General features: G+C 40.6%; 1 protein-coding gene across 1 annotated transcript; it reads left to right on the top strand.

Moving 5' to 3' along the window:
* Positions 1 to 22,919: 22,919 nt before the first annotated feature.
* On the top strand, positions 22,920 to 24,296 carry LOC115437860 (complement C1q tumor necrosis factor-related protein 3-like). The gene is made up of 3 exons (XM_030161227.1): positions 22,920 to 23,014; positions 23,528 to 23,650; positions 23,740 to 24,296. Exons 1-3 carry the CDS (start codon positions 22,996 to 22,998, stop codon positions 24,027 to 24,029), a joined length of 432 nt encoding a protein of 143 aa, XP_030017087.1. The 5' UTR covers positions 22,920 to 22,995; the 3' UTR covers positions 24,030 to 24,296.
* Positions 24,297 to 25,637: the final 1,341 nt, after the last annotated feature.

A 25,637-nucleotide genomic window follows, 5' to 3' on the forward strand; every position in this document is an offset into this window, starting at 1 on the left:
GGCTGTACACCGGGCTTCCACATGCTGATTGGAGGATCAGTCGAAAGGCTGAATCCTGTTTGATTGACAGCTATTTTGAGATCTACTCCTTCACTTGACAGAGTTCAGTTTAATACCGTCACGCATTCTGCTGTGAAATTGAGAGAGAAACCACTGCGAAATTACTTGTTCATTTCTTGCACTGTAAATAAAACACACTCATTGTACTTCCTTGTTTCAATTTAACATGATTTCAACGTTTTCTTGTTTAGTTGGTACGATAAGGTCACTGAGCATTTTCTTAAAAAGGAACGGAGGGCCGAATTTATGTTTAAATAACTTGACTTTTTTTTTTTTTATGTAAGCCAACAATGAGCTTCCCCTGTCTGAAAGACGAGCAGCCACCACTGCTTCAGATTAAATCCTCCGTCAGACTATAATTTGTGTTTAATTTTCATCCATAATAATTACAAGCGTACCTTTTAATGTCCACAGAGTTGTAGAACTTGACCCTCACCCTAACCCCATCATACGGGTCATGATATATATATATATATATATATATATATATATATATATATATATATATATATATATATATATATATATAAGAAAAATCCCAATGACAAGTTTGCTTGAGTAAAGTTTCTATAACTCCTGCCTCTAGTTAAAGCACTGACATGTCAATTATTAACCCATAAAGACCCAGTTCTACTTTTGTGGCAGTTACCAAATTAATTTCTCTGTAGATTTAACCTTTCTCAAGGAATTTATTCTCATTTATTCTAATCATATCCTCTGCATTTTGCATTCTTTTCAGTGTAAATCATGTATTTTCTTGTATTTAATTCACTTATCATGTAGATGTCTATTAAAGCTCAGAGTAAATTCAAAATTTATGACATTAAAACAGACAAAAGTGAAGAAAAAGTGACTTTTTCAGTCATATCTATTATTAACTGAACATAAACCCAGTGTTTCCATCCACTGTCATTGATCCAACCCCATGGGTTTTACTGGTGAATCAGTGTTGTAGAAGATGACGGTGTTTCCACGTTCACTACGGAGCCCCAAACATCCAAATGGGTCATATCTGATGACCATGAAAAGATGACATGCTGCATTTTACACCAATTATTTACATGTATTGATAGGACCAGTGGATCAACAGTTAATAAACATTTTAGATTGGTAGATGGTTTTGATCGCCAGTGGCTGTTTGGGTCTTTATGGGTTAAGACACTAAGAGCAATAGATAAAATAGTCTGTTGGGGTAACTAACACACCTTGGGAAGACTGCTGTGGAGAGTTTTCACTGCATCAGTTCACTCATAATCAAGAGAGAACCAGTCTGGATGGCTGAAGATCATTAAAATGTCCTTGTGAATCACAATAGCTTTGTGAAAATTAGAGAAACAACAGCCTTGGTTCTGGTGCGCTGCCATATCTACTGCTCCTACTGTCTGTTTTCCTGCCAGCAAATCCTGTTTTGGCTTGATCACGTTGTTGCAAACATCCCTTTAATATCACCACCACCTCTTAGGCTACAACCTCCTCCCTGTCGATTCCATTTGAAAGTGTGTCAGTCAAAAACGTCAACTAGAACATTCTTGGCTAAAATCCCCAATGGGCAATATAGCTGTTACCCTGAAGCAAACCATTCTGCCTTAATTGCTCCAGTAAGAATCTAAAATAAAGTTCTGAAACTTTGCTGCTGTGACCCAAACCTCCATACAGAGAATGTGCACGTGTTCGAAATAGACGAGTGACCATGACGCTGCACTGAGAAGACTGATTAATTCCTCTAACCTAGACCTCGACTTCCCACAGGTTGGAACATCTGTCAGCGTCGCTTGATGCCACTGCCTGTGTTTCACCAAAATACAGCATCCATTTACACACAGAGCAGTCATTTTCTTCACCTGTAGCAACTGCAAACCAGATAAAGCCTTCAGTAACATGAATGTAAAGGGCATATAATTAAAGCCTGCAAACAACGGTGCTGCTCAACTTACAGATTTCTGTGTTCCACGTTTTGCTGTCGTGTTCAAAGCGTTATTCAACAGTATAATAGATTTCTTATCAGCACTAACCTCCTGTTGAGAAAATAACAGATAATGAGAGGGAAAACCTTTCCAAGCTGTCTGTGACGTCACTGCTGCAGCAATCCCACTCTTACTCCTGCTCGTTCCCTCCTGTCCCCCTGTATTTTCCTCTGCATCCCCACTTTGCTAATATTATATCTGTGTGTCTGTTATCTCCTTTCTCCCTTTCTCTTTTTCACTCCAGTCTATAGCCTTTGCTTTACGCTACAGATTAGACTGCAAGCATAAATCATTGTGATGCACTGCACGTACAACACCACAGAAGAAGATTTGGTTGTTTAATCTTCCCTAATAGGGAGGTACTGACTCCATGTAGACATAATTGTCACAGTTATTAGCCACTACAAATTCACTCCAGGCCAGCAAATATGCATTTCATGCAGATGAAGAAACCTACGCCTGAATCTTATAGAGCACAGTATGAGTTTGTTTTGTGAAAATGTCAGCGGGATATTATCACCATCACTACCACCAAAAGCTGCTTCATCAACAGCAACTAGATCATCATTGCACATTTAGTCCTGCTATTGCCTTAATTATCATCATCTCTGCCACTACCATTATAACATTTCCAACATTACATTAGCATCATTATCAGGCTGAGACCTTCCATGCAGTTTCAAATCATTGCATATGGGGACATTGATGAATGCTGACATCTTTATTGTGACAGCCTTTTCAGATGCCTAGTGACCTTACTTGTCTGCCCAGGAGGTATATGGCCTCATAGCAGCGGTATTGAACGACAGAGGGATATGGATCCAGAGTCATTTATTTCTAATGGTAAAGCATTCAGCAACCTAACATAGCCATTGATAAATGTTCGTTTACCTGCAGGACATCATTCTCAGGTTAAATGGCTCCTAGTGAGAGTTTTATCCTTTGGGTTGATGGATATTGTTTTTATGTCCCTTAGACACACAGATGAAATGCTCATATTAATAAGGTTGATTTGTTCAAACATTTATCATCATAAATTATAATTGTAGCCACAATACCATTAAAAACTTCTTAGATTATCCTGCTCAGTATTGTGTGACGCCCCAAAATGCCAAACACTGAAGATATCATATCGGCTAAAATTTGCTTAGAGGTCTTATTTATGTCTTTGTGCATAAGAAATCAATATAAGTAAATTCCCAAAGGAACTTTGTGTTGGTAAATGCAAGTTATGCAAATTTACAGGATTTCAGTTCTGTTGCAACATGCTGATGGTCATATGAACTATGTTTTCAGGTCAAAAATGTCCAATTTCAGCACAATTAATGCTATATTTTCATGTCACAAATGGCCAAGTTATATTTGAACTGAATTTACCTGAAAAACAAATATTCTATTCTTTTAGATTCCCCAATTTTTCTTACAAGATTATATACTACATATCACGTGTTTTATTTTTACAGGTTGCAATATGGAGTATGGTGCTGATCCGTCCTGCTCATGTTACGCCAATACATACATGAAGAATGTCACACGTCACTTTTTAAATCAACAGTTTTCTAATAATAAGCATTTTTATAAAGAAATAACAATTCTGTATTGTTATTTACTCTTTAGTATGATGATAAACTATACAATAAATAATTCTGATACTAGTTTTTGCACAGGGATCATTTGTGGAAACGGTGACATGGCTGTCGAGCGTCAGTATGATGGGATCTGTAACAACCATGTCACATCCGTCCACTGCCACATTTTGTGTTTTTGTGTCAGCTGTTATTGTTTTACATCCACAATACTAACATTTATGAATAAGAGGATAATTAGCAATAGTAAGTATATAAGTTTATTAATAATAAAGTACTGGTACTGACCAGATCATCATGGGTAATGTCACGTCCGTCCACCAGCAAAAGTTTTCACATACACGTGCTATTCAAAATCTAATATTTCTGAAAATATAGCTTCCACTGTCAAATAATATCAGTAGTCTGTGCACAAATGTATTAGCATTATTTCAACACAATTCTATGCATTTCTTACAACTTTTTTTTTTGACAAAAAAGGCCACTCATTTGACCCCCTAAGTAAATTTTAGCTGAAATATTTATCATCATAAATTATTATTGCAGCCACAATACCATTAAAAACTTCTTAGATTATCCTGCTCAGTATTGTGTGATGCCCCAAAATGCCAAACACTGAAGATATCATATAGATATTTCATGCAGTCAAGGTAGAATTAAGCAGTCTCAGACATCTCTATCAGGAGAAAGACTGGAGATTTGGTAATACTATGCTGAACTCTAAGTGGAAGAAAGAAAGATATAGAGTGACAAATTATTCTCTTTCAGATAAGCACCTGTTTTCCATTCAAAACAAACTGGCTGACTTCGGAAAAATGCCCCTCGGTGTTATATCTTATCATTACCGCTGACAGCTTTCTTCCTGTTTTGCAATAACAATTCATTTAAAAATAAAGCCTTCTAATGAGACTAATACTGAAACCTCCAGAAGACGCATGTGTGACAGTGGCCTCATGCGGCTTTCACGTCAAGTCTAATTACAGAGCGGAATTATGCTGGATCTTGTTCTACTGAGGACTTGTCCTTATCAGGAGATGATGAAAGCATTAGGTATGAAACATCACAGGGAATCTGCTGAGAGGAGTTAAACTTTCATCCTCTCTTCCAGTGGTTTATAAATGATATAAATTGTAAACAAATTACCTATAAATTATTAACAGATGCACAACAAATACCCCCAAAATTATGCAGTAGATAGTATTATTTATGTACTCTGCTATCACTGAGCAGCATTAGGTAACATGGCCTGAATTTACAACATTAACCTGAATGTAATAAATGTGTGCATGGATATATCCTACCTGTAGACCATGCTGGCACTAGGTCGGTCAGATCCCTGAAAAAATTGCCTGTGCACATTAAGGAGCTCCTCAAAACTCTGCTGCTCTCTGGTTCTGGTTGCCTCAAAGCTTCCTGGAAGGCAGGTGGTGGGGCTTGAGGGGTGCACCCTGCTTCCTGCCCCCTGCCTCTGCTGGATGACACTGGGGCAGCGATCCAGTCTCGGCCCCCCTCTCTGTCTGGGCACAGGGATCTCTGCGCAGGCTGCCTTGAGATACATGTTTGGATCAACCTTGTCTGCCACGAGCGAACAGGACACTTTCTTTTGTTAGCAAATCTCTTTCAATATATTTAGTCGCCCTGCAAAGAGAATCTGACCTAAAAACACCTCCAAGTAAGTACCATGCAATGCCGGTCATGCGGGTGCACAGAGGATATCCATATTTATTGGCTGAAGAGTTAATGTCATGTCTTGGACCAGCGCTGTGATTTAGAGTAATACCCTGACACATTTTCCATTGATATATCAAACAGAGTACACATGTGCAATTATAAAGCCAAGACAGCCGGATGAACAAACACATCCAAATAAAATGAACACACCATTGTTTACTGTATCACAGGAGGTAAGCGATAGGGGGTCATAAACTTCCCTTTGTGTCATACCTGTGATGTCAACTTTATTCTTAGATGATTGACAAATTAAAAGACAAAGGCGGCTTTTGTTTGAGCTCCTGGTGGCTCCAGAGAGAAAAGCCCATTTGTCTGTGAAGCAAGCCGAACAAAGCCAGAGGGATATTTCTGTCTACTTGTCAGAAATATCCTACATCTGTTGTAGAGTGTTGTCAAGGCAGTTCAGGTTCCAGTCAAGAACAAAATCTGTTCTACTTAGTATTCTACGATAAGATTTCCTTGAGGCCAACGGTTATGGTTGACACAATTAAGTGTGTGAAGAGGAAATGCATTATGAGTACTTGGATGGTTTTTCAAAAGAATTAGCATAAAGACACATAAACGCTTGTCGTATGAAATTTAATAGTTTGATGTAATTGTAGGAATGGAAGATAACATTCACAATTATGTTTTCATTAGTGGGTAAACACCTCAAATAAGACTGTGTTTTCATTACACTAGATTGAGCCATTTATATCTACAGAGGCAGTGGGTCATGTTGCATGTTTCTACAGTAGCTACAACAGCTATAACAGGATACAACAGGATCTGCTGCGGTGAGTTGCATGATCGACTCAATAGCTGCTCCAAAGCCAAATTTTGGGATTTACACCAGCTAAAATTTCCTTAGGGGGTCAAATGAGTGGCCATTTTTGTCAAAAAAAAAAAAAAAGTTGTAAGAAATGCATAGAACTGTGTTGAAATAATGCTAATACATTTGTGCACAGACTACTGATATTATTTGACAGTGGAAGCTATAATTTCAGAAATATTGGATTTTGAATAGCATGTGTATGTGAAAACTTTTGCTGGTGGACGGACGTGACATTACCCATGATGATCTGGTCAGTACCAGTACTTTATTATTAATAAACTTACATACTTATTATTGCTAATTATCCTCTTATTTATAAATGTTAGTACTGTGGATGTAAAACAATAACAGCTGACACAAAAACACAAAATGTGGCAGTGGACGGATGTGACATGGTTGTTACAGATCCCATCATACTGATGCTCGGCAGCCATGTCACCGTTTCCACAAATGATCCCTGTGCAAAAACTAGTATCAGAATTATTTATTGTATAGTTTATCATCATACTAAAGAGTAAATAACAATACAGAATTGTTATTTCTTTATAAAAATGCTTATTATTAGAAAACTGTTGATTTAAAAAGTGAAGTGTGACATTCTTCATGTATGTATTCACGTAACATAAGCAGGATGGATCAGCACCATACTACAAATTAAAACCTGCAAAAATAAAACATGTGATTGGTAGTATATAATCTTGTAAGAAAAATTGGAGAATCTAAAAGAATAGAATATTTGTTTTTCAGGTAAATTCAGTTCAAATATAACTTGGCCATTTGTGACATGAAAATATAGCATTAATTGTGATGAAATTGGACATTTTTGAGCTGAAAACATAGTTCATATGACCATCAACATGTTGCAACAGAACTGAAATCCTGTAAATTTGCATAACTTGTATTTACCAACACAAAGTTCCTTTGGGGATTCACTTCTATTGATTTCTTATGCACAAAGAAATAAATAAGACCTCTAAGCAAATTTTAGCCAACATATAAAAAACGACAAACCATTTTCATAGTGGGTTCTTAGTCATTTTCAACCAACCAAGCTATAAATGTAGTACAGTTAAAACTACAATATTTTCAACTGAAATGTGGAGTAGAAATTGTGATCCGTCCGTCCGTCCATCCATCCATCCATCCATCCATCCATCCATCCATCCATCCATCCATCCATCATTTTCATTGCTCTGCCACTGTGCACCATGTTAGACAGTATGTGAATTGTTGCATCATGACACCACCTACACAGTATCTGCAGCTGTTTCAGTTATCAAACAAATCAAATTAGTCAAGTCAAACATAAATCCAGGACCAGAACCTCTTATTGCTGAAGGTACCGGAGCCTGTCCTGCGGATGACGGTGAGGTACACCTTGGATGTGTCACCAGTTCATCACAGTGCTGACATATAGAAATAACCAACCATTCACTCTCACGTCCACATCTACTAATACTTCTGCCTGACCAACTAACCTATTAAGTACATGTCTTTGGATGATGGGAGGAAGCAGGAGTAGCTAACCAGAGACAACCCACGCAGACATAAGGACCTATTTTGCTGTGAGGGGATAGTGCTACCCACTGCAGCACCATTGTTTTGTGTTTGATAATCAATTCATTTGCAAGTGCTAAGTCAGAAAAACCTTCAACCCTGTCAACAGCTAATGAGTCATAGCTGTTAGCTTTAACTGTGAAGGCTACCAGTCACTGCAGTCAGCACAGCAGCATGTTACTGTATTGTAATATGCTGAAGGTGTTATGCGGCACTGCTACCAAAGCTGTTTAAAGTTCCTTAAGTGTTAGTTTGTTGAAGTGTAGTCTTTATATTGTGCAGATTTCATCACAACACCAGTACTGCCCAGTCCTGTCTGTCTCAAAATATGTCTGTACTTAGTGTAAAGTACTACATGTAATCCACTGACTTGTACACCTATATGACCTATATCAGATGTTTCAGGAGCATGTTCATCAGAGAAACAAAAGATATGCCAGAGACGTGCATAAATTAAAGTGTGATGCCATTGTTTTTGAACCTCTCTATTTTCCCTGTCTCTGCAAGAGCACACGTACTGTTCAAGCTCCGCTATTTAAACCTAAATCGGCCTTTTCATGTGGATGAGAGGCCTGCATTAGTCTGTGTTAGGGGCAGCCATGGCTCAGATGGTACAGTGGGTCGTCCAAAAACCGAAGGGTCGGCAGTTCGACTCCTGCTCTGTCCATGTGCTGTTGGTCGGAGGGGCCATAGACGCAGATTGGCAGCCATGCTTCTGTCCATCTGCCCCAGGGCAGCTGTGGCTACAGATGTAGTCTACCACCACCAGAGGGAGAATGTGAGAGTGAATGAATAATGGATCCTCTGTATGCGTTCACAGAAAAGCGCTATATAAATCTAATCCATTATTATTATTATGTCAGTGTGGACGGGGCATTAGACCTTCCTTCCTGTTAAAGGTGGGGTACGAGATCTTAGAAAAATGGTTAGAGCACGCTACATTTCGATCCTGGCTGAGGCTCCGGCCCTGTATGGCTCCCCCTCGGGCTACAATGCCGGCTACAGTCCCAGCCCCAGCCCCAGCTCCGGCTCCAACCCTGGCTGAGGCTCCAGCTCCGGCTCCGGCCCCATACGGACCCAGCTCGGGCTCCGATGTCAGCTACAGCCCCGACCCCAGCTCCGGCTCCGGCTCTGACCTCAGCTAGGGCTCCGTCCCCGGCTTCAGCCCCATATGGCCCCAGCTCGGGCTCCGACGCCAACTACGGCCCTGGCTCCAGCTCTGACCTCAGCTGAGGTTCCAGCTCCATGCATAGCTCCTTCAGTCTCCTCCATCACCCCCACTCTTACAGAACAGTCCCAGTTCATACCTATCTGGCTAATGTTACATTCCCTAGTGATTTATGTCAGTGCCAAAACAGTTTGCTGGTGAACTTTCCATCTTAATATAACTAATATAACCAAGCTCTGGCTCTGGCTTTGCTTCCTGTACAAGCGCTTCAAGCCTCTGAGCACGCACATTTCATGCTCGAAGAGGGGAACGCATGGGGGGGGGGGGGAATGGCAGTTGAGTTTGATAGACATATGACCGTTCAATCATTTCGAGTGGGTGCTCAAAATGATTGGATGGTGTTTTTTCAGTCCTGTCCTCTCCACAGGTGAGTAAATTTTCTTATTTTTGTGTTAGAGCATTTAATTAATTGGTTGTAATTGGGGTGTGAAGGGGATTTTAAGAAATGCTCCAGGAAAACATCTCGCACCCCACCTTTAACCTTCTTAGTTTGTTTGTTCCCACTATGATTGAATGTGGACTACAGCTATTTATGTACAAAGTGATTAAGAATTGGGTTTGCTTTTGTGCTCATATGAAGTTGGTATTGGAGTCTCACTTCTGCTGGTTGTTTGTTGCTGTTAGTTAACTCCATTACCAAGCTGACAGAAGTGTTTGTTACCTATGTTTATGGAAAAATCCTGAACATTTTTATTGCTGTGTATAAGTTTTGGGTTGAATTTTCTGCATTTTCAGCATTCACTCTGAAGTTCTTTAACGCTTCTCGACAGCTGTGAAAATACAGAACACTAAACACTGTGTACAGGAGCGGAATCCATCCCTTCCATCTGTGACCTATGGGAAAAAAAACAACAACAACCCTGTAGTACAGTCAATAGTGAGAGACAAGTAAAATTTTCATCCTGTTTGAATTGTGTCATTCTTGATATATATGATGTTTGATTGTTTTACAAGTAAAGAAAGTCACAGTTTGTTTGATCAGTCTGTGAAAATAGAAAAAAAGACACATCTAAAAAGTTGCGAAGGGGATGTCATGATAATTTTCTCCCTCCGCAGTCTGCTGAAGATGTCTCTGCAGCGTCAATATGACCAGATTTGTAGTGATTTTCAGTTCTTTTAACCCATAAAGACCCAGCGATAGTTTTATGCCAGTACCCAAATGAAATTTTCACTATATCTAACCTTTCTTAAGTGATTTATCACCATTTATTGATAATAGTATCCTCTTTATTTTGTATTTTATCAGTATAAATAAGGTACTTTCTTGTGTTTAATTCACTGGTCATGTAGATGTTCATAAAAGCTCAGTTTCGAGTTGATGGTTATTATATAAAAAATAGAAAAAAACAGCAGAAAAAGTGACGTTTAGTTAAATCTATTGTTAACTGAACACAAACCCAGTATGTCCATCCACTGTCATTAATCCAACTCCATGGGTTTTACTGGTGATTTAATGTTGTAGAAGATGATGGTGTTTCCACGTTCACTACGAAGCCTCTGAACGTCCAAGTGGATCATATCAGATGACCATGAAAAGATGACAAACTGTATTTTACACCAATTATTTACATGGATAAGATTAGTGGATCAACAGGTATTAAACATTTTAGATCAGTAGATGGTTTTGGTCGATGATGGATGTTTGGGTCTTTATAGGTTAACACTTTCTCAGCTCTTTCTTGAAGAACAAGGTTACACATGTCGAGGTAAGGGACATTTTGATGTTGGCGACTGTTAGTGGTGTGTATCATGTGAGAGATGCAGTCCACTGAGCCGCTTCACACAAAACTAAAAATCTTACTTTATTATCGTACGTATAATTGATGGCACTGTTCAAATAGGATCAGACAATTTTTTTGTCTCTTGCCATTGACCAGCGTTCATATTTTATCCAAAGTTCGATCCTATGAGACACTCTGGAAGGGGCAGGACTTCACCTTTCTATGTTGTAAAGTAATGTCAACACAGACGCCAATACAAACTGCACATAATTATATAAATCTTACACAGAAAACCCAAGACGAACAATTCTAACTCTTTTTAATACTGCCAAAGAAGAATATATGCTAGCTAGTTGTTGCAATCTCCAATATCACAGCTAGATGGCACTAAATAATCCACACTGAACCTTTAATATGAGAAGCCAACAGGGCTACTACAGGGTGAGTCAGAAAAAACGCTCTTTCCATTTAAAGATATTGTACTGCTAAAACGGAAACGCTGATTTTTCTTTTGACCATACAGTCATATTGATGTGGTTATTGAGCATGTCTGGTGATGTAGTCATAGATTTATTGCATTGCATAAGAGAGAGAAGGTCCATTGTTTATTGGGCACTGAAATACCTGCCAACACAATGTATGCCACAGTAAACAAACTTGAAATTGACAACAATTACAGGAGTCGGGGCTTTGCTTTCACACTCAGGACATAGGCCTACATGACAGTGCCCAGGGAGTTTTCATCATGGCAAGACCACAGCGATTGCAGGTATTATTTCCTCATCGAGTTGTCTGTTTGGGTCAGGAGAGAGAGTGGCCACCTAGATCCCCGGACTTGACCCCCCTTGATTTTTTCTTGTGGGGGTATCTTAAAAATCGTGTGTATCAGACTGTTCCACAAACTCTTCAGGAACTCCGAAATCGCATCACGGCTGAAATCCAAGCCCTACGACGAACACGAATGGCGAGAAGAGCTGTGTTAGAGATGCGACAACGAGCACAGATTTGCATCAATCTGACTGGTAGCCAGGTTGAAGGTCGTGCCGGACGACTTCGTTGAGACAAAACATTTTGATGGCGAGTAAACATGCTGTAATGGTTGACAATTTCAATTTCATTCACGGTGGCATAAACTGTGTTGGCAGATATTTCGGTGCACAATAAACAATGGACATTCCCTCTGTTATGCTATGCCATAAATCAATGATTCAATCGCCAGACATGCTCAATAACCATATCAATATGACTGTATAATCAAAAGAAAAATAAGCATTTCCATTTCAGTGGTACAATTTCTTTAAATGAAAAGAGCGTTTTTTCTGACTCACCCTGTAAAAATAATATGACAATTACTGCACTGAGTGGCGGATTTCCAAAAAATCAGAATATTTTCATATTATACTATCACCCTCACTCTGCTTACTAGGCGACACATCTACAATAAACTTACCCACATCAAACAACAAACTTCTTGCAATAGCCATAACCATTGCTAAAAAGACCATCCTCAAAAACTGGAAATCCAAAAACGACACAAGCATCACACATGGAAAAATTTACTCAACAAAATACATCTCCTTGGAAAACCCACCAACTTCCACAGAACAGTCCACAACACAACCCCTATCCATCTGGGTCCCCCTTGTTAATTTTCTATAGTCTTAACTTTTATTTTACTCTCCTTATATACTTTGTACCCCTCAATTTTTCCACACTTCTCTACTTTTTTAAATTGATTTCCTAATACCCCCCCATTTTTAGCTTACCAGCCGACAGGCCGTAAGCTATTGTTGTCATGCAGCGTCCATCGGCATCTGTCGTCCGTTACAAAAATTTCAATTGTCTTCTTCTCCAAAACTACAATTCTGATTGACTTCAAACTTGGTATACAGCTTCTTTATGATGATGTCAACAAAAGTTAGTGAAATTATTTGGATCCGGATCTGATTCTGGATTTGGTGCAACTTTGAAAAATGTCCCCATTATAAGAGATAGGAAGTGGATCGATGCGATAACTCACTGAACATAAATGATATCAAGTGTAAATTTCTACAGTACAGCCCTGATGGGGAGATGACCAAAACGTAATGGCCACATACTGATCAGGATCTTCTTCTGGATCCGGGAGCTTACGGAAAATTTAACATGCGCTCTTATGGGGAAAAAATTTCAATCGCCTTCTTCTCCGAAACTACAGTTCTGATTGACTTCAAACTTGGTATACAGCTTCTTTATGATGACGTCAACACAAGGTATTGAAATTTTTCGATCCGGATCTGATTCTGGATTTGGTGCGACTTCGAAAAATTTCCCCATTATAAGAGATAAGAAGTGGATTGATCCAATCAATCAGTAAATATTAATGATATCAAGTTGGAATTTGAATTTTTTACAGATCTGATTGGAATATGACCAAAACATGGGCTATTTCTGTAATATAATAAATACACATAACTGGGTGATAATGAATGGCATCTGGATACATTTCCCAAAGCTTCTAATTTGGCCAGTAAGCTACAGGGCCATTGGTCCTATTTTTATGTATCTATTTATTCATTTATTTATTTATTTACTCAGCAATTTGCCTGAAAACCAATGACCACTGATATTTGTCTCTGTAAGAGGCTACCTCTGTACAACCACAACATTATCAATTTCTATCAATACCCTTTACCCTGTTATTAATATTTTTATTGGTTGTTTAGTTGTTTTTGTTCATTATGATTTCTGTTAAATTCATCACTATTATTATCATCACTGTTGTTAATGATAATGGGTTTTTTAAATTATCGTTTGTTGTTATTACCAATTCCTTTGTCTTTTCTTTAATTTTTTTGCACATACACACACATATATACACACACACATACGCACACACCTATGTATAATGATGAATATGTAATTGGTATCTGTTTTTGTTTTGTCTTATTTGTTATGTCTTTCATATGTTTTGTTATATACTGTATCACTTAATAAAAACAAGAATTTTTTTTTTGTCTTTGCAGCAAACATGAAAAATTGCATTTTTGAAAGACTGTGAAATTATGCAGTGTATGTCACAAAAGCTGAATTAATAAACCAAAAAAATTCCACCAGGGCCTTTTTATGTTAGAGCCTATAGTCTAATGAGGTGTTGTAGATCCTTGAGCAGCCAGAATAGGTACTCCAGAGGACTATATGTGTCTTGTTTGCCTCCATTCTGATTTAGAAACAAGCATCGAAAACTGTTGTTTGGAGAAGAGGAGGTAGCTGCACTGTGTCTAATATTTTTATTTTTTTTTTACAGTAGAAAAGAGGGAATGACTTATAGAACCACAATTATCAATGCACTAGAAAAAAAACAGCTGTTTCATTAAGCTTCTGTTGCCTCATTAAATTCATGTCAGTGATAAAAAAATATATATATATTTGTCTGGAAACTTGTGCTACTTACATTCAACATGTCACTAATATGATTTCTATGAAAATATAGGCATTAAAAAGCATTTCCTGCATTCACTGATAAGCAGCATTACTACATTAACATATCCCTGCATATACACACTGTAGGTTTTAGATAAAGACTCAGCCAGCACCTTCTCTATCTTTTCCTGCCCTCTTGTGGACAAAAGAATACAGATCTCCAAAAAAAAAAAAAAATCGAAATTAACATCCACACAACAAGTCTGAAAAGTCTTACTCAGCTGCAGTTTTAGGATTTGTGCTTTTTCGTTGGAAAAAAAGAATATCCACAAAAATGTCATGAAGGTATAGGACTGAATGTATGGTAGAACACGTGTACACAATTTCATACTTGACTTATGTGTATATAACTTATTTACATGTGTAACTATATACATATATAGGCAGAAAAAGGAGCTAATATGTTGGCTGAATGTGTGGGAGCTGAGAGCACCTCTGTGTGTCTACAGTGTCCTCCCACTCAGTATGCAGTGTGAGAGGCAGACGCAGAGCATTTAGTCTATTTCAGTCCCTGGATATGTGAAGTCTTTTCTTCCATGTTCCCTCCAAGACCACAGTGACTCATCCACACTTGTACACAATCTGACTCCTGCAGGCGGCAGGACGATGGTGCCTGAAAAATGTGACCATCAAAGTGGAATGCCACTTAAGCACATTAGAATAATACTGATACAAAAGCCTTCACTTACACTCATATCAGCGGCTTTACCATTTGCTCGTGTGCGGTCTTGATTTTCAGTGTAGTTTTGCTTTTTTCTGCACATTAGTCTTTTTGGTACTCCACCTAGTCTACAATATTATAAATAACCATATACTGAAAGCAGTTGCAAGGCCTTAGTCAACTTATAGATTAACCCTGTAAAGCCTGAACCATTAAATCTTTGACGGCCTGATCACAGTCAAGGTGTACAAATATATTTGCATCAGTTATTAATCAGTATTGCAAAAAGATACCCCCCCCCAAACCATTCCCAAAATTTTTCTTTGGCCATCTTATTACTAGATCTTGCAGTCCTCCAAATTTGAAGAAAATCGGATACAAACTGATAAAATGGCGACCCAATGAGCGTGAAAACATGTGCACAATTTCATTGTTATAAGAGAGCAAAATTATTGTTTTGCAACACAATAAATAATTACTACACAACTCCTGTGTCTTTTTTATTACAAAATACACACATCATATTGCTTTTCATTTACTGATCATTTTTGTTGAACAGCTGATTGATTATCAATTCTTATTTTCTGTATTAAGACAATCAACCATTTTGTTCTGAAAACCCTTCTCTTACAGCCCTTTAATTGTAATAATAGTATGGGAGCCTGTTATTTAAGTATTATTATGACTAAATATGCACAACTAGACAGATTTTGGTATGCTCCCTGGCTGCAGAAAATTTGTTAACAATGTGACAAATGGATGTTTACGTCGAACCGCATGTTTTTAATAGCACGTTGTTCACCAAAATTCATGTAGTGTCCATACATCAATATACTTCCATCAATAATACGGCGTATATGCCTTATAGATATATTGTTATAACTTGTTCACAAATGTTTATTTCCTCCTGTACCAGGAAGACTTAGTTACAGATCTAACACAGATGTGACCATGTGGTAAGCCAGATTTCCATTCCAATCTTGTAGAGTCTGTACACCAAGCAGTGTCTGTACACCATATTCAAAATATGTGGGTCTAATTTTATTGTTTCTGTCAATATATGGAATTTTTCAGCACGCATGCTTTGGACACGACATCTATGCAATAAACAATGCATGATTATCCTGAGTGCTGAAACATTTGTATATCTGTGTAGGCATTAAATATGGAGGCTGTTAGGCTGTACTGTCCGTACACCCAATAATTTCTGATTTGACAGGGGCAAGCCTGTGAAATTTTTAGTAGACACCATAATACAAAAATATTTTGGACTTTAAAAGAGAAATATCAGACAAATAGAATGGCCAGCCTGATTTTTTGATAGAGCATTATTATTTTTTTTTATCTGTATGTGCACCCTTTCTGGTACCCTTGATTATGATCAGGCTGTTGACAGAAAATTCCAGTTCTTTTAAACTGGAGCCTTTATTGGTCCTTCTGAACAACCAAAAACATGTTTTTTTCAAATATGAAATTCCATGTATGAGTGTCAGTTTTGTAAAATATTTGATTCATCGACTCTCAATGCTCAAATATTCTTTATGAACAAAGAAAAACTTAATATAACACAAACACATCTAAAAAATTGGTCATTCCTTTTCAAAATTGGCAAAGTTCTGCCTCCTTCCTCATTAATGACAATCTTATAGTGACACTGGAAAGGCCTCTGGTGAACAATTCCTCCCCCCCTGGTGGATTATCTTTGTATTGCGTGTACCTAATTGTATACATCAGGTTTTTCAAGAAAAAAAAAAAATCACACTGATCATGTAGAGGGCTTCAAAACTCATGTATCAGATATGACACATTTGGCGTTATAGGGTTAAAAAAAGAACAAAAAGGCTATACACTTGTGAGAACATGAACGTTTCAAGTGAAAAGATAAAGGTGTTGTTCCACATTCCTGCATGATTCACATGAAGTTTTAGTTTCTGAAGTCTTTCCTCATTCATCTGATCTTTATCTCCTAGTATTTGGTTTGTCTAGTATTTCCTTGTTCTGGTTGTAATGTTAATTTGTTTTCTTTACACAGAATAAAATTAGCTCATGTGATGATCATTTTTGTCCCCTCTTTGCGCTTACACCTTTACTTTTAGGTGGTTAAACTGCCTCCTTCTGTTTTGAATCTGCTGCTATATTGACCATTTTCTTCCTGAGAAATGTGAATGAGATGGTAACTTGGATGGACATGAGATTTTGACATAATATTGAAAATATAACATAGCTCTCAGACATACTCTAGCAATTGGATTTCACAATAGAGGAGCTGGGGATGTTTACTTTCTGTCACGGGTTAGGTTCAGACCCAAGTGCAGTACACCAGGCATAGAACCAGTTCAAAAATGTCTTTATTCAAGACACACAGAATTAGGAAAAGCAGAGGGAGTATAATGGGGAGCAGGTGAAGAGACGTGGCCCAGAACGGAAGGCAGGCAGGTTACCAGGAGATAGACGTGGTCAGACCAGGCAGAGTCAAAACCAGGAAGATCCAGAATTACCGAACTCAGGTTCACAGACAGAAAACAGGTCTGATTACAGGACGGAGGCAAAAAGACTTGGTCTAAATCAAGCAGATGATGATGGGTTATGATGATGGGTTTTAAATATATATTTCTTAGCTTCAAAAATTAAACGTATGCTGTCCAGCTGAGTGGACATTTATGTAACTTAATGAAAAATAGGTTCATAAAAATAATTCTACTGCATTGTTTTTTTTCATGCCTTTAGAGGAATAAAAACACTCAGGAAAAAAAATCTTTATTAAGGTTTTCATAATTCATGCATCAAAGGGTTAAACTGTGACTAAGGTGTGGTTTTCAAACAAGAAGACTGGACTGGAAATTCAAGTCAAGGTGTCAAATGTTGGGATCAGCTTGCATCTTTAGTTTTAAATAATGACAAGAAGAAGAAAAAGGACAAAGAAATCATTGTACAAAATCTTGAGATATAATGATTTTTAGAAAAATGTCTACCATGACCTTCCTTAAACTCTTTGCCGCACTAGATTTTGACACTACTGACATAAAACCTCTATTCCAAAAGTCTCTGGGAGAAGAGTACTGTCCCATTCTTATCTGGTATAAGCTTCTATGTGCTCAACAATCATTTTGAGCAGACATATTTGGTGAAAGGTCTGAACAATAGGTAGGTCAGTTCAGTACCCAGACTCCTCTAATATGAAACAATACTTTTCTAGTTGATACAGTATGAAGAAATGAATGAATGGTTTATTTTTGGTTTGCACAGTAATCATCGGACACAGTACAACAACCACAATAAACACAAGAAAACATAAAAAAGGAATAGGCTAGAAGCAAAAGCTTATTTTTTGCCTATCCTTTTCACCTGACACACCACTTACATTAAATGAAATGTGTACATCATCGAGGATTCACATTATAACAAAAGAATCAATAATAACAATAACACAATCTACCATCGCCACTTAATATTTCTGAATGATCTTATACTTATGACATTTTTAAACTTTTTCAGACAAGTGAACAACTTAAATTCATCATCAAGTCCATTCCATAACTTCACACCCACAACCGAAATACATCTGGATTTCACATTTGTCCTCACTTTAGTATGCAGTTTAGTATTGTATTGCTGAAATATGCAAGTCCTGATCAATATATCATCTGAATGGATATGTTGTTCTGTATGTATTGAGAAACTTTCAGCACCTCTCCAGCTGTCCATAGACTCTAATGCACCCCCATACCATCAGAGATGCAGCCAAGTTAGTTAGTTTAAAAGTTTAAATGAGCTCATGTTCATATATGAGTTTTTCTTTACATGATAGAGGTTCAACCTGCACTTGTGGATGGCAGAGCAAACTTTGTTCACAGTCATTGATTTCTGAATGTGTTCCTGAAGCCATGCAGTAATTTCCATCACACATTCACGCCTGGTTTTAATTCAGTGCCATCGGAAAGTCTTAAGATCATAGTCATCCTATACTGATTTTCAGCCCTGTCCCTTGTGCACAGAGATTTCACTAGATTCTCAGAATCTTTTGAATATATTATGTACTATAGATGATGACATTTTCAAAATCTTTGCAATTGTACATCAGAATCAGAATCAGCTTTATTGGCCAAGTATGTGAACACATACGAGGAATTTGGCTTCGGTTTTTACATTGCTCACGACGTACAGTTCCAGCATGAACCCAGACAACATGTGGACCTAGACACAATATAGACAAACAGTCCACTAGAGACAGAGACAACAACCGATTGAGATACACTGAGGAACATTATGCTGACATTATCACACCAATTTATACACACAGTTTTATGCAGTTTGGTGATCCTTATGACAGATTTGGCTTCCCTAAAAGGTTCTTTCTATACCTATCATGTTGCTGACATAATCATTTCACAGTGTTCCTCCACCTTGTTGAAACTTTCATAAATATTGATTTAACTTGAAGAATTTGTAAAGGCTTAGTATACGTAAAGGCCAATGAAAAATGTTATCAAAATACATAGTCAGGTAAGAGCCAATGAGGAAGAAAAAATAAAAGCTAAGATGACAAAGCATACTCTGAGCCAGCTGGCTCATGTTTAAAAAATGCAAGAGACACAATCCAAAAAGCGTCACTGTAATTAAGCCTTCCATCCATCCATCCATCCATCCATCCATTCTCTTCCGCTTATCCGGGGCCGGGTCGCGGGGGTAACAGTCTAAGCAGGGATGCCCAGACTTCCCTCTCCCCAGACACCTCCTCCAGCTCTTCCGGGGGGACCCCGAGGCGTTCCCAGGCCAGCCGAGAGACATAGTCTCTCCAACGTGTCCTGGGTCTTCCCCGAGGTCTCCTCCCGGTGGGACATGCCTGGAACACCTCCCCAGGGAGGCGTCCAGGAGGCATCCGAAACAGATGCCCGAGCCACCTCAGCTGGCCCCTCTCGACGCGGAGGAGCAGCGGCTCTACTCCGAGCTCCTCCCTGGTGACTGAGCTCCTCACCCTATCCCTAAGGGTGCACCCAGCCACCCGACGGAGGAAACTCATTTCGACCGCTTGTATCCGGGATCTTGTCCTTTCGGTCATGACCCAAAGCTCATGACCATAGGTGAGGGTAGGAACGTAGATTGACCGGTAAATCGAGAGCTTCGCCTCTCGGCTCAGCTCCTTCTTCACCACAACCGACCGGTACAGCGACTGCATCACTGCAGACGCTGCACCGATCCGTCTGTCAATCTCACGCTCCATCCTTCCCTCACTCGTGAACAAGACCCCGAGATACTTAAACTCCTCCACTTGGGGCAAAGACTCCCCACCGACCCGGAGAGGGCAAACCACCTTTTTCCGGTCGAGAACCATGGCCTCGGATTTGGAGGTGCTGATCCTCATCCCGCTCGCTTCACACTCGGCTGCAAACCGTCCCAGTGCACGCTGAAGGTCCAGGTTTGATGAGACCAACAGGACAACATCATCTGCAAAAAGCAGAGATGAAATCCTGTGGTCCCCAAACTGGACCCCCTCCGGCCCCTGGCTGCGCCTAGAAATTCTGTCCATAAAAATTATGAACAGAACCGGTGACAAAGGGCAGCCCTGCCGGAGTCCAACATGCACCTGGAACAGGTCTGACTTACTGCCGGCAATGCGAACCAGGCTCCTGCTTCGGTCATACAAGGACCGGACTGCCCTTAGCAAAGGGCCCCGGACCCCATACTCCCGAAGCACCCCCCACAGGATACCACGAGGGACACGGTCGAACGCCTTCTCCAGATCCACAAAACACAGGTGGACTGGTTGGGCGAACTCCCATGAACCCTCGAGCACCCGATGGAGAGTATAGGGCTGGTCCAGCGTTCCACGACCAGGACGAAAACTGCATTGGTCCTCCTGGATCCGAGGTTCGACTATCGGTCGGATCCTCCTCTCCAGTACCCTGGAATAGACTTTCCCCGGGAGGCTGAGGAGTGTGATCCCCCTATAGTTGGAGCACATCCTCCGGTCCCCTTTCTTAAAAAGGGGAACCACCACCCCGGTCTGCCAATCCAGAGGTACTGTCCCCGACCGCCACGCGATGTTACAGAGACGTGTCAACCAAGACAGTCCCTGCACATCCAGAGACTTAAGGTACTCAGGGCGAATTTCATCCACCCCCGGTGCCCTGCCACCGAGGAGCTTGCCAACCACCTCGGTGACTTCAGCTTGGGTGATGGACGAGTCCACCTCTGAGACCTCAGCCTCTGCTTCTTCTATGGAAGACGTGGCAGTGGGATTGAGGAGATCCTCGAAGTATTCCTTCCACCGCCCGACAACATCCCCAGTCGAGGTCAGCAGCTCCCCACTTCCACTGTAAACAGTGTTGGTGGTGCACTGCTTTCCCCTCCTGAGGCGCCGGATGGTTTGCCAGAATTTCCTCGAGGCCGACCGATAGTCCTCCTCCATGGCCTCCCCAAACTCCATCCAGACCCGAGTTTTTGCCTTTTTTGCGAGCTGCAGCATGCTTGGCCTTCCGGTACCCATCAGCTGCCTCGGGAGTCCCACGGGCCAACAAGGCCCGATAAGACTCCTTCTTCAGCTTGACGGCATCCCTTACTTCCGGGGTCCACCACCGGGTTCGGTGATTGCCGCCACGACAGGCACCGGAGACCTTGCGACCACAGCTCCGAGCAGCCGCTTCGACAATGGAGGTGGAGAACATGGTCCACTCGGACTCAATGTCCCCAGCCTCCCCCGGGATCTGGGAGAAGCTCTCCCGGAGGTGGGAGTTGAAGACCACACTGACATCAGGTTCTGCCAGACGTTCCCAACAGACCCTCACAACACGTTTGGGCCTGCCGAGTCGGTCCGGTTTCCTCCTTTGCCAGCGGATCCAACTCACCACCAGGTGGTGATCGGTTGACAGCTCTGCCCCTCTCTTCACCCGAGTGTCCAAAACATGCGGCCGGAGGTCTGATGATACGACAATGAAGTCGATCATCGACCTCCGCCCTAGGGTGTCCTGGTGCCAAGTGCACTTATGGACATCCCTGTGTTGGAACATGGTGTTTGTTATGGACAAACTGTGACTAGCACAGAAGTCCAGTAACAGAACACCACTCGGGTTCAGATCAGGGAGGCCGTTCCTCCCCATCACCCCCCTCCAGGTCTCACTGTCGTTGCCCACGTGGGCATTGAAGTCACCCAGGAGAACAATGGAGTCCCCAGTTGGAGCACCATCCAGCACCCCTCCCAGAGACTCCAAGAAGGCCGGGTACTCTGCACTGCTGTTCGGCCCGTAGGCCGAAACAACAGTGAGGCACCTGTCCCCGACCCGAAGGCGTAGGGACGCGACCCTCTCGTTCACCGGGGTGAACTCCAACACATGGCGGCTGAGCTGAGGGGCTATGAGTAAACCCACACCAGCCTGCCGCCTCTCACCGCGGGCAACGCCAGAGAAGTGGAGAGTCCAGCCCCTTTCGAGGGGTTGGGTTCCAGAGCCCAAGCTATGTGTGGAGGTGAGCCCAACTATATCTAGACGGTATCTCTCAACCTCCCTCACAAGCTCTGGCTCCTTCCCCCCCAGCGAAGTGACATTCCATGTCCCAAGAGCTAGACTCCGTGTCCAGGGATCGGGTTGTCGGGCTCCCTGCCTTCGACTGTCACCCAATCCACACTGCACCCGGCCCCTATGATTCCCTCGATGGGTGGTGAGTCCATTGGAGGGCGGGCCCACGTCGCTCTTTCGGGCTGGGCCCGGGCGGACCCCGTGGGCATAGGCCCGACCACCAGGCGCTCGCATACGAGCCCCAACCCCAGGCCTGGCTCCAGGGTGGGGCCCCGGCTGCGCCGTACCGGGCGACTTCACTTTCTTTCGATGTTTCTTCTTCATAGGGGCTTCTGAACTGCTCTTAGTCTGGCCCGTCACCCAGGACCTGTTTGCCTTGGGAGACCCTACCAGGGGCATAAAGCCCCTGACAACATAGCTCCTGGGATCATTCGGGCACACAAACTCCCCCACCACGATAAGGTGGCAGTTCAAGGGGGAGTGTAATTAAGCCTGATGAACAAAATGATGCATACCTGTCAAAACTGGAAGGGATCAACTGTACTAATAAAGGAGTAATTTCACATTCCTGAAACCTCCACACCCTCCCAGGTGTGTAATTTAAAGACGGCACAAACACACACAACACATACTAGAGCTGCAGACACTATCTGCGACACTACCTTTATCGGCTTTAGCCCCAGACTCGCTGAATTTCACGATGTCCTGTGGATCACATGGTAATGTGTTTATCATTTATTATATCACATTATTATTAGAGTGCACCAGATTACCACTGTGTGTAAATATACTGCAGAGCATAGAGAAGTGCATGCAAGTGCACTTCAGTATTTAATAACTTAGATTGTGTTGCAAAATGCCACAATTATTTTCACAGTTGTTAGGTTAAATAAAAAAGGTTGAAATCTGCTTTGGCATTCAGTGTTTGCTATACTTAACATTTGGTAACAATATAAATCTTATTTTGTAAGTTAAGTATCTGTTAAAATTACATTTTCACCTTTTCCCTTATTTCAAGATCCATAATCTTGGAATATGCTGTTGATTTTAATGATTTTCACTGAGTGATGGTGTCAGATGTAAGCATTACATTTGTAAAACATCCACTGACTTTACTCACTGTGGAAGACTTAGAATTGCATTTAAAATTATTTTAAAGCAAACCGTCCATGAAGCAATCTATATCTATACGATGACATGATCAGTTGATGTGTGTTTTAATAACTTTCAAGGTAAGCACGTAGCTTTTGGAGCATCTCTTGGAACTGATGGAAACTGTGGACCTTTCAATGTTGACACTACACTGATCTTCAAGAATGTCTACACCAACACTGGTGAATACAACAAGGGAACAGGTAAACAAGGTCTAAAATTACATTCATTTATATGTGTATTGGTTAATTTTATTAACACAAATGAATATGTTTCTCTGAACAAACCCCAGGCATTTTCACAGCTCCAGTGGAAGGAATCTACTACTTCAGCTTCTCTGGTCATAACAACTCATGTAGACCAATGGGGCTGAAACTGATGTTGAATGGAAAACACATCCTGTCTGTGTACAACCATGCCGCTGGAGATCGTTGGGAGACAGCCACCAATGGCATGACCCTAACACTTAAAGCAGGAGACCAAGTGTACATGGATCTGTGGGCCAACACCTGGATTATGGATAACTGTAACCATCACACCACCTTTACTGGTTTCATGATACCCCCTATGTCAGCAGTGTGAAATTCAACCAAGCAGAGAAAGGGAAAAGCATTACTGTTAGATTACATCCACAATTATTCAGGGTATTGGTGGTGGTGTTGCTTTAAAAAGAATCATTACATATGTTATATATGATTTCTGACCTCTTAATTTGTCACCATAATGAAACTTAGTCTTAACTACAGTGGCCCAGAGGTGCAACAGGCCAAAAAATTATCCACTAGATGAAAAAAATTATCTACTGCAAGAAAAAAAAAGAGAACAGCCTAAAAAAATTATCCACTAGATGAAAAAAATTATCTACTACAAGAAAAAAAAGAGAACAGCCTAAAAAAATTATCCACGAGATGAAAAAAATTATCTACCACAAGAAAAAAAAAAGAGAACAGCCTAAAAAAATTATCTACTACAAGAAAAAAAAAAAAAAAAACAAGAGAAAAACAGCCCAAAAAAATTATCCACTATAAGGAAAAAAAAAGAGAGAACAGCCTAAAAAAATTATCCACTAGACAAAAAAATTATCTACTGCAAGAAAAAAAGAGAACAGCCTAAAAAAATTATCCACTATGAGAAAAAAAAAGAGAACAGCCCAAAAAAAAATTATCCACTAGATGAAAAAAAAAATCCCCTATAAGAAAGAAAAGAGACCAGCCAAAAAAATTATCCACTAAAAGAAAAAAAAAAAGAGAACAGGCAAAAAAAAATTATCTACTAGCCAAAAAAATTATTCACTATAAGAAAAAAAAAAAAAAGAACAGGTGAAAAAAAGTATCTACTATGAGAAAAAAAAGAGAGCAGCCCAAAAAATATCCACTATAAGAAAAAAAAACATCATCCACCTTTTCAATTACGGGGGCGCTGTTTACCCGAAAGGTGCCTTGCTTTAAAATTAAGGCCACCACAAAAATAAAAGGATAGGCTGAAAAATTTTAAGGCTTTCGGCTAATGTGGCTAATGCTAAGGAAGTACCCCACCGGAAGTGGAGGTCGTGCGCTAAAAAATAAAGTTATTTTAAAATATAGATATTTCCATTAATATAGTTTGCAAAGCAGTTAAATGATTAAATACGGTTCCAGTCTCTGCTCAAGGTTAGGCATGGGCGTTAAATGGTTAAGGTTAGGGTTAGGGTATGGTTGGGGTTAGTTTTCAGTGGTAAATGGCCCTTGTGTGCACTGTGTGAAGGTTCGTTGCTAAGCTAATGCTAACGCGAAAAGTTGACGGCAACTTTGTGAACTACCAGTGCGAGTAAACAATTGTGTGATTACGGTGTTGAATTGTTCAACTGCCTGACATTCAATATCATTTTTGATGAATATTCGCTACAAGAAGTTCTAAAATAATTTTATTTTGAGAGGAGGAGAAGAGGAGCTTCCTGTGGAGCTCCACTATCATGGCATCGCCCATTTGTTGAGAGACAGCAAGTGCATATTGCGGCACCGACACCTGGTGCCGTGGCACCTCGGCTGGTGCCGCGAGGCACCGTGGCACCTCGGCTGGTGCGGCACCACGGTTGATGCCACGAGGTGCCGTGGCACCTCGGCTGGTGCCGCGACGTACCGCGGTACCACGGCTCGGTGCTAGGTACCGCAGCACGGCACCGCGTACCATGGCTCGGTACCACAGCTCAGC

Source organism: Sphaeramia orbicularis, chromosome 17 (assembly GCF_902148855.1).
Source record: "Sphaeramia orbicularis chromosome 17, fSphaOr1.1, whole genome shotgun sequence".
In the NCBI taxonomy this organism is placed as follows: domain Eukaryota; kingdom Metazoa; phylum Chordata; class Actinopteri; order Kurtiformes; family Apogonidae; genus Sphaeramia; species Sphaeramia orbicularis.

Coding starts and splice junctions, on each gene's coding strand:
- LOC115437860 (XM_030161227.1), top strand. Junction 23,651..23,739: donor TGAATACAACAAGGGAACAG/GTAAACAAGGTC, acceptor AACAAACCCCAG/GCATTTTCACAGCTCCAGTG.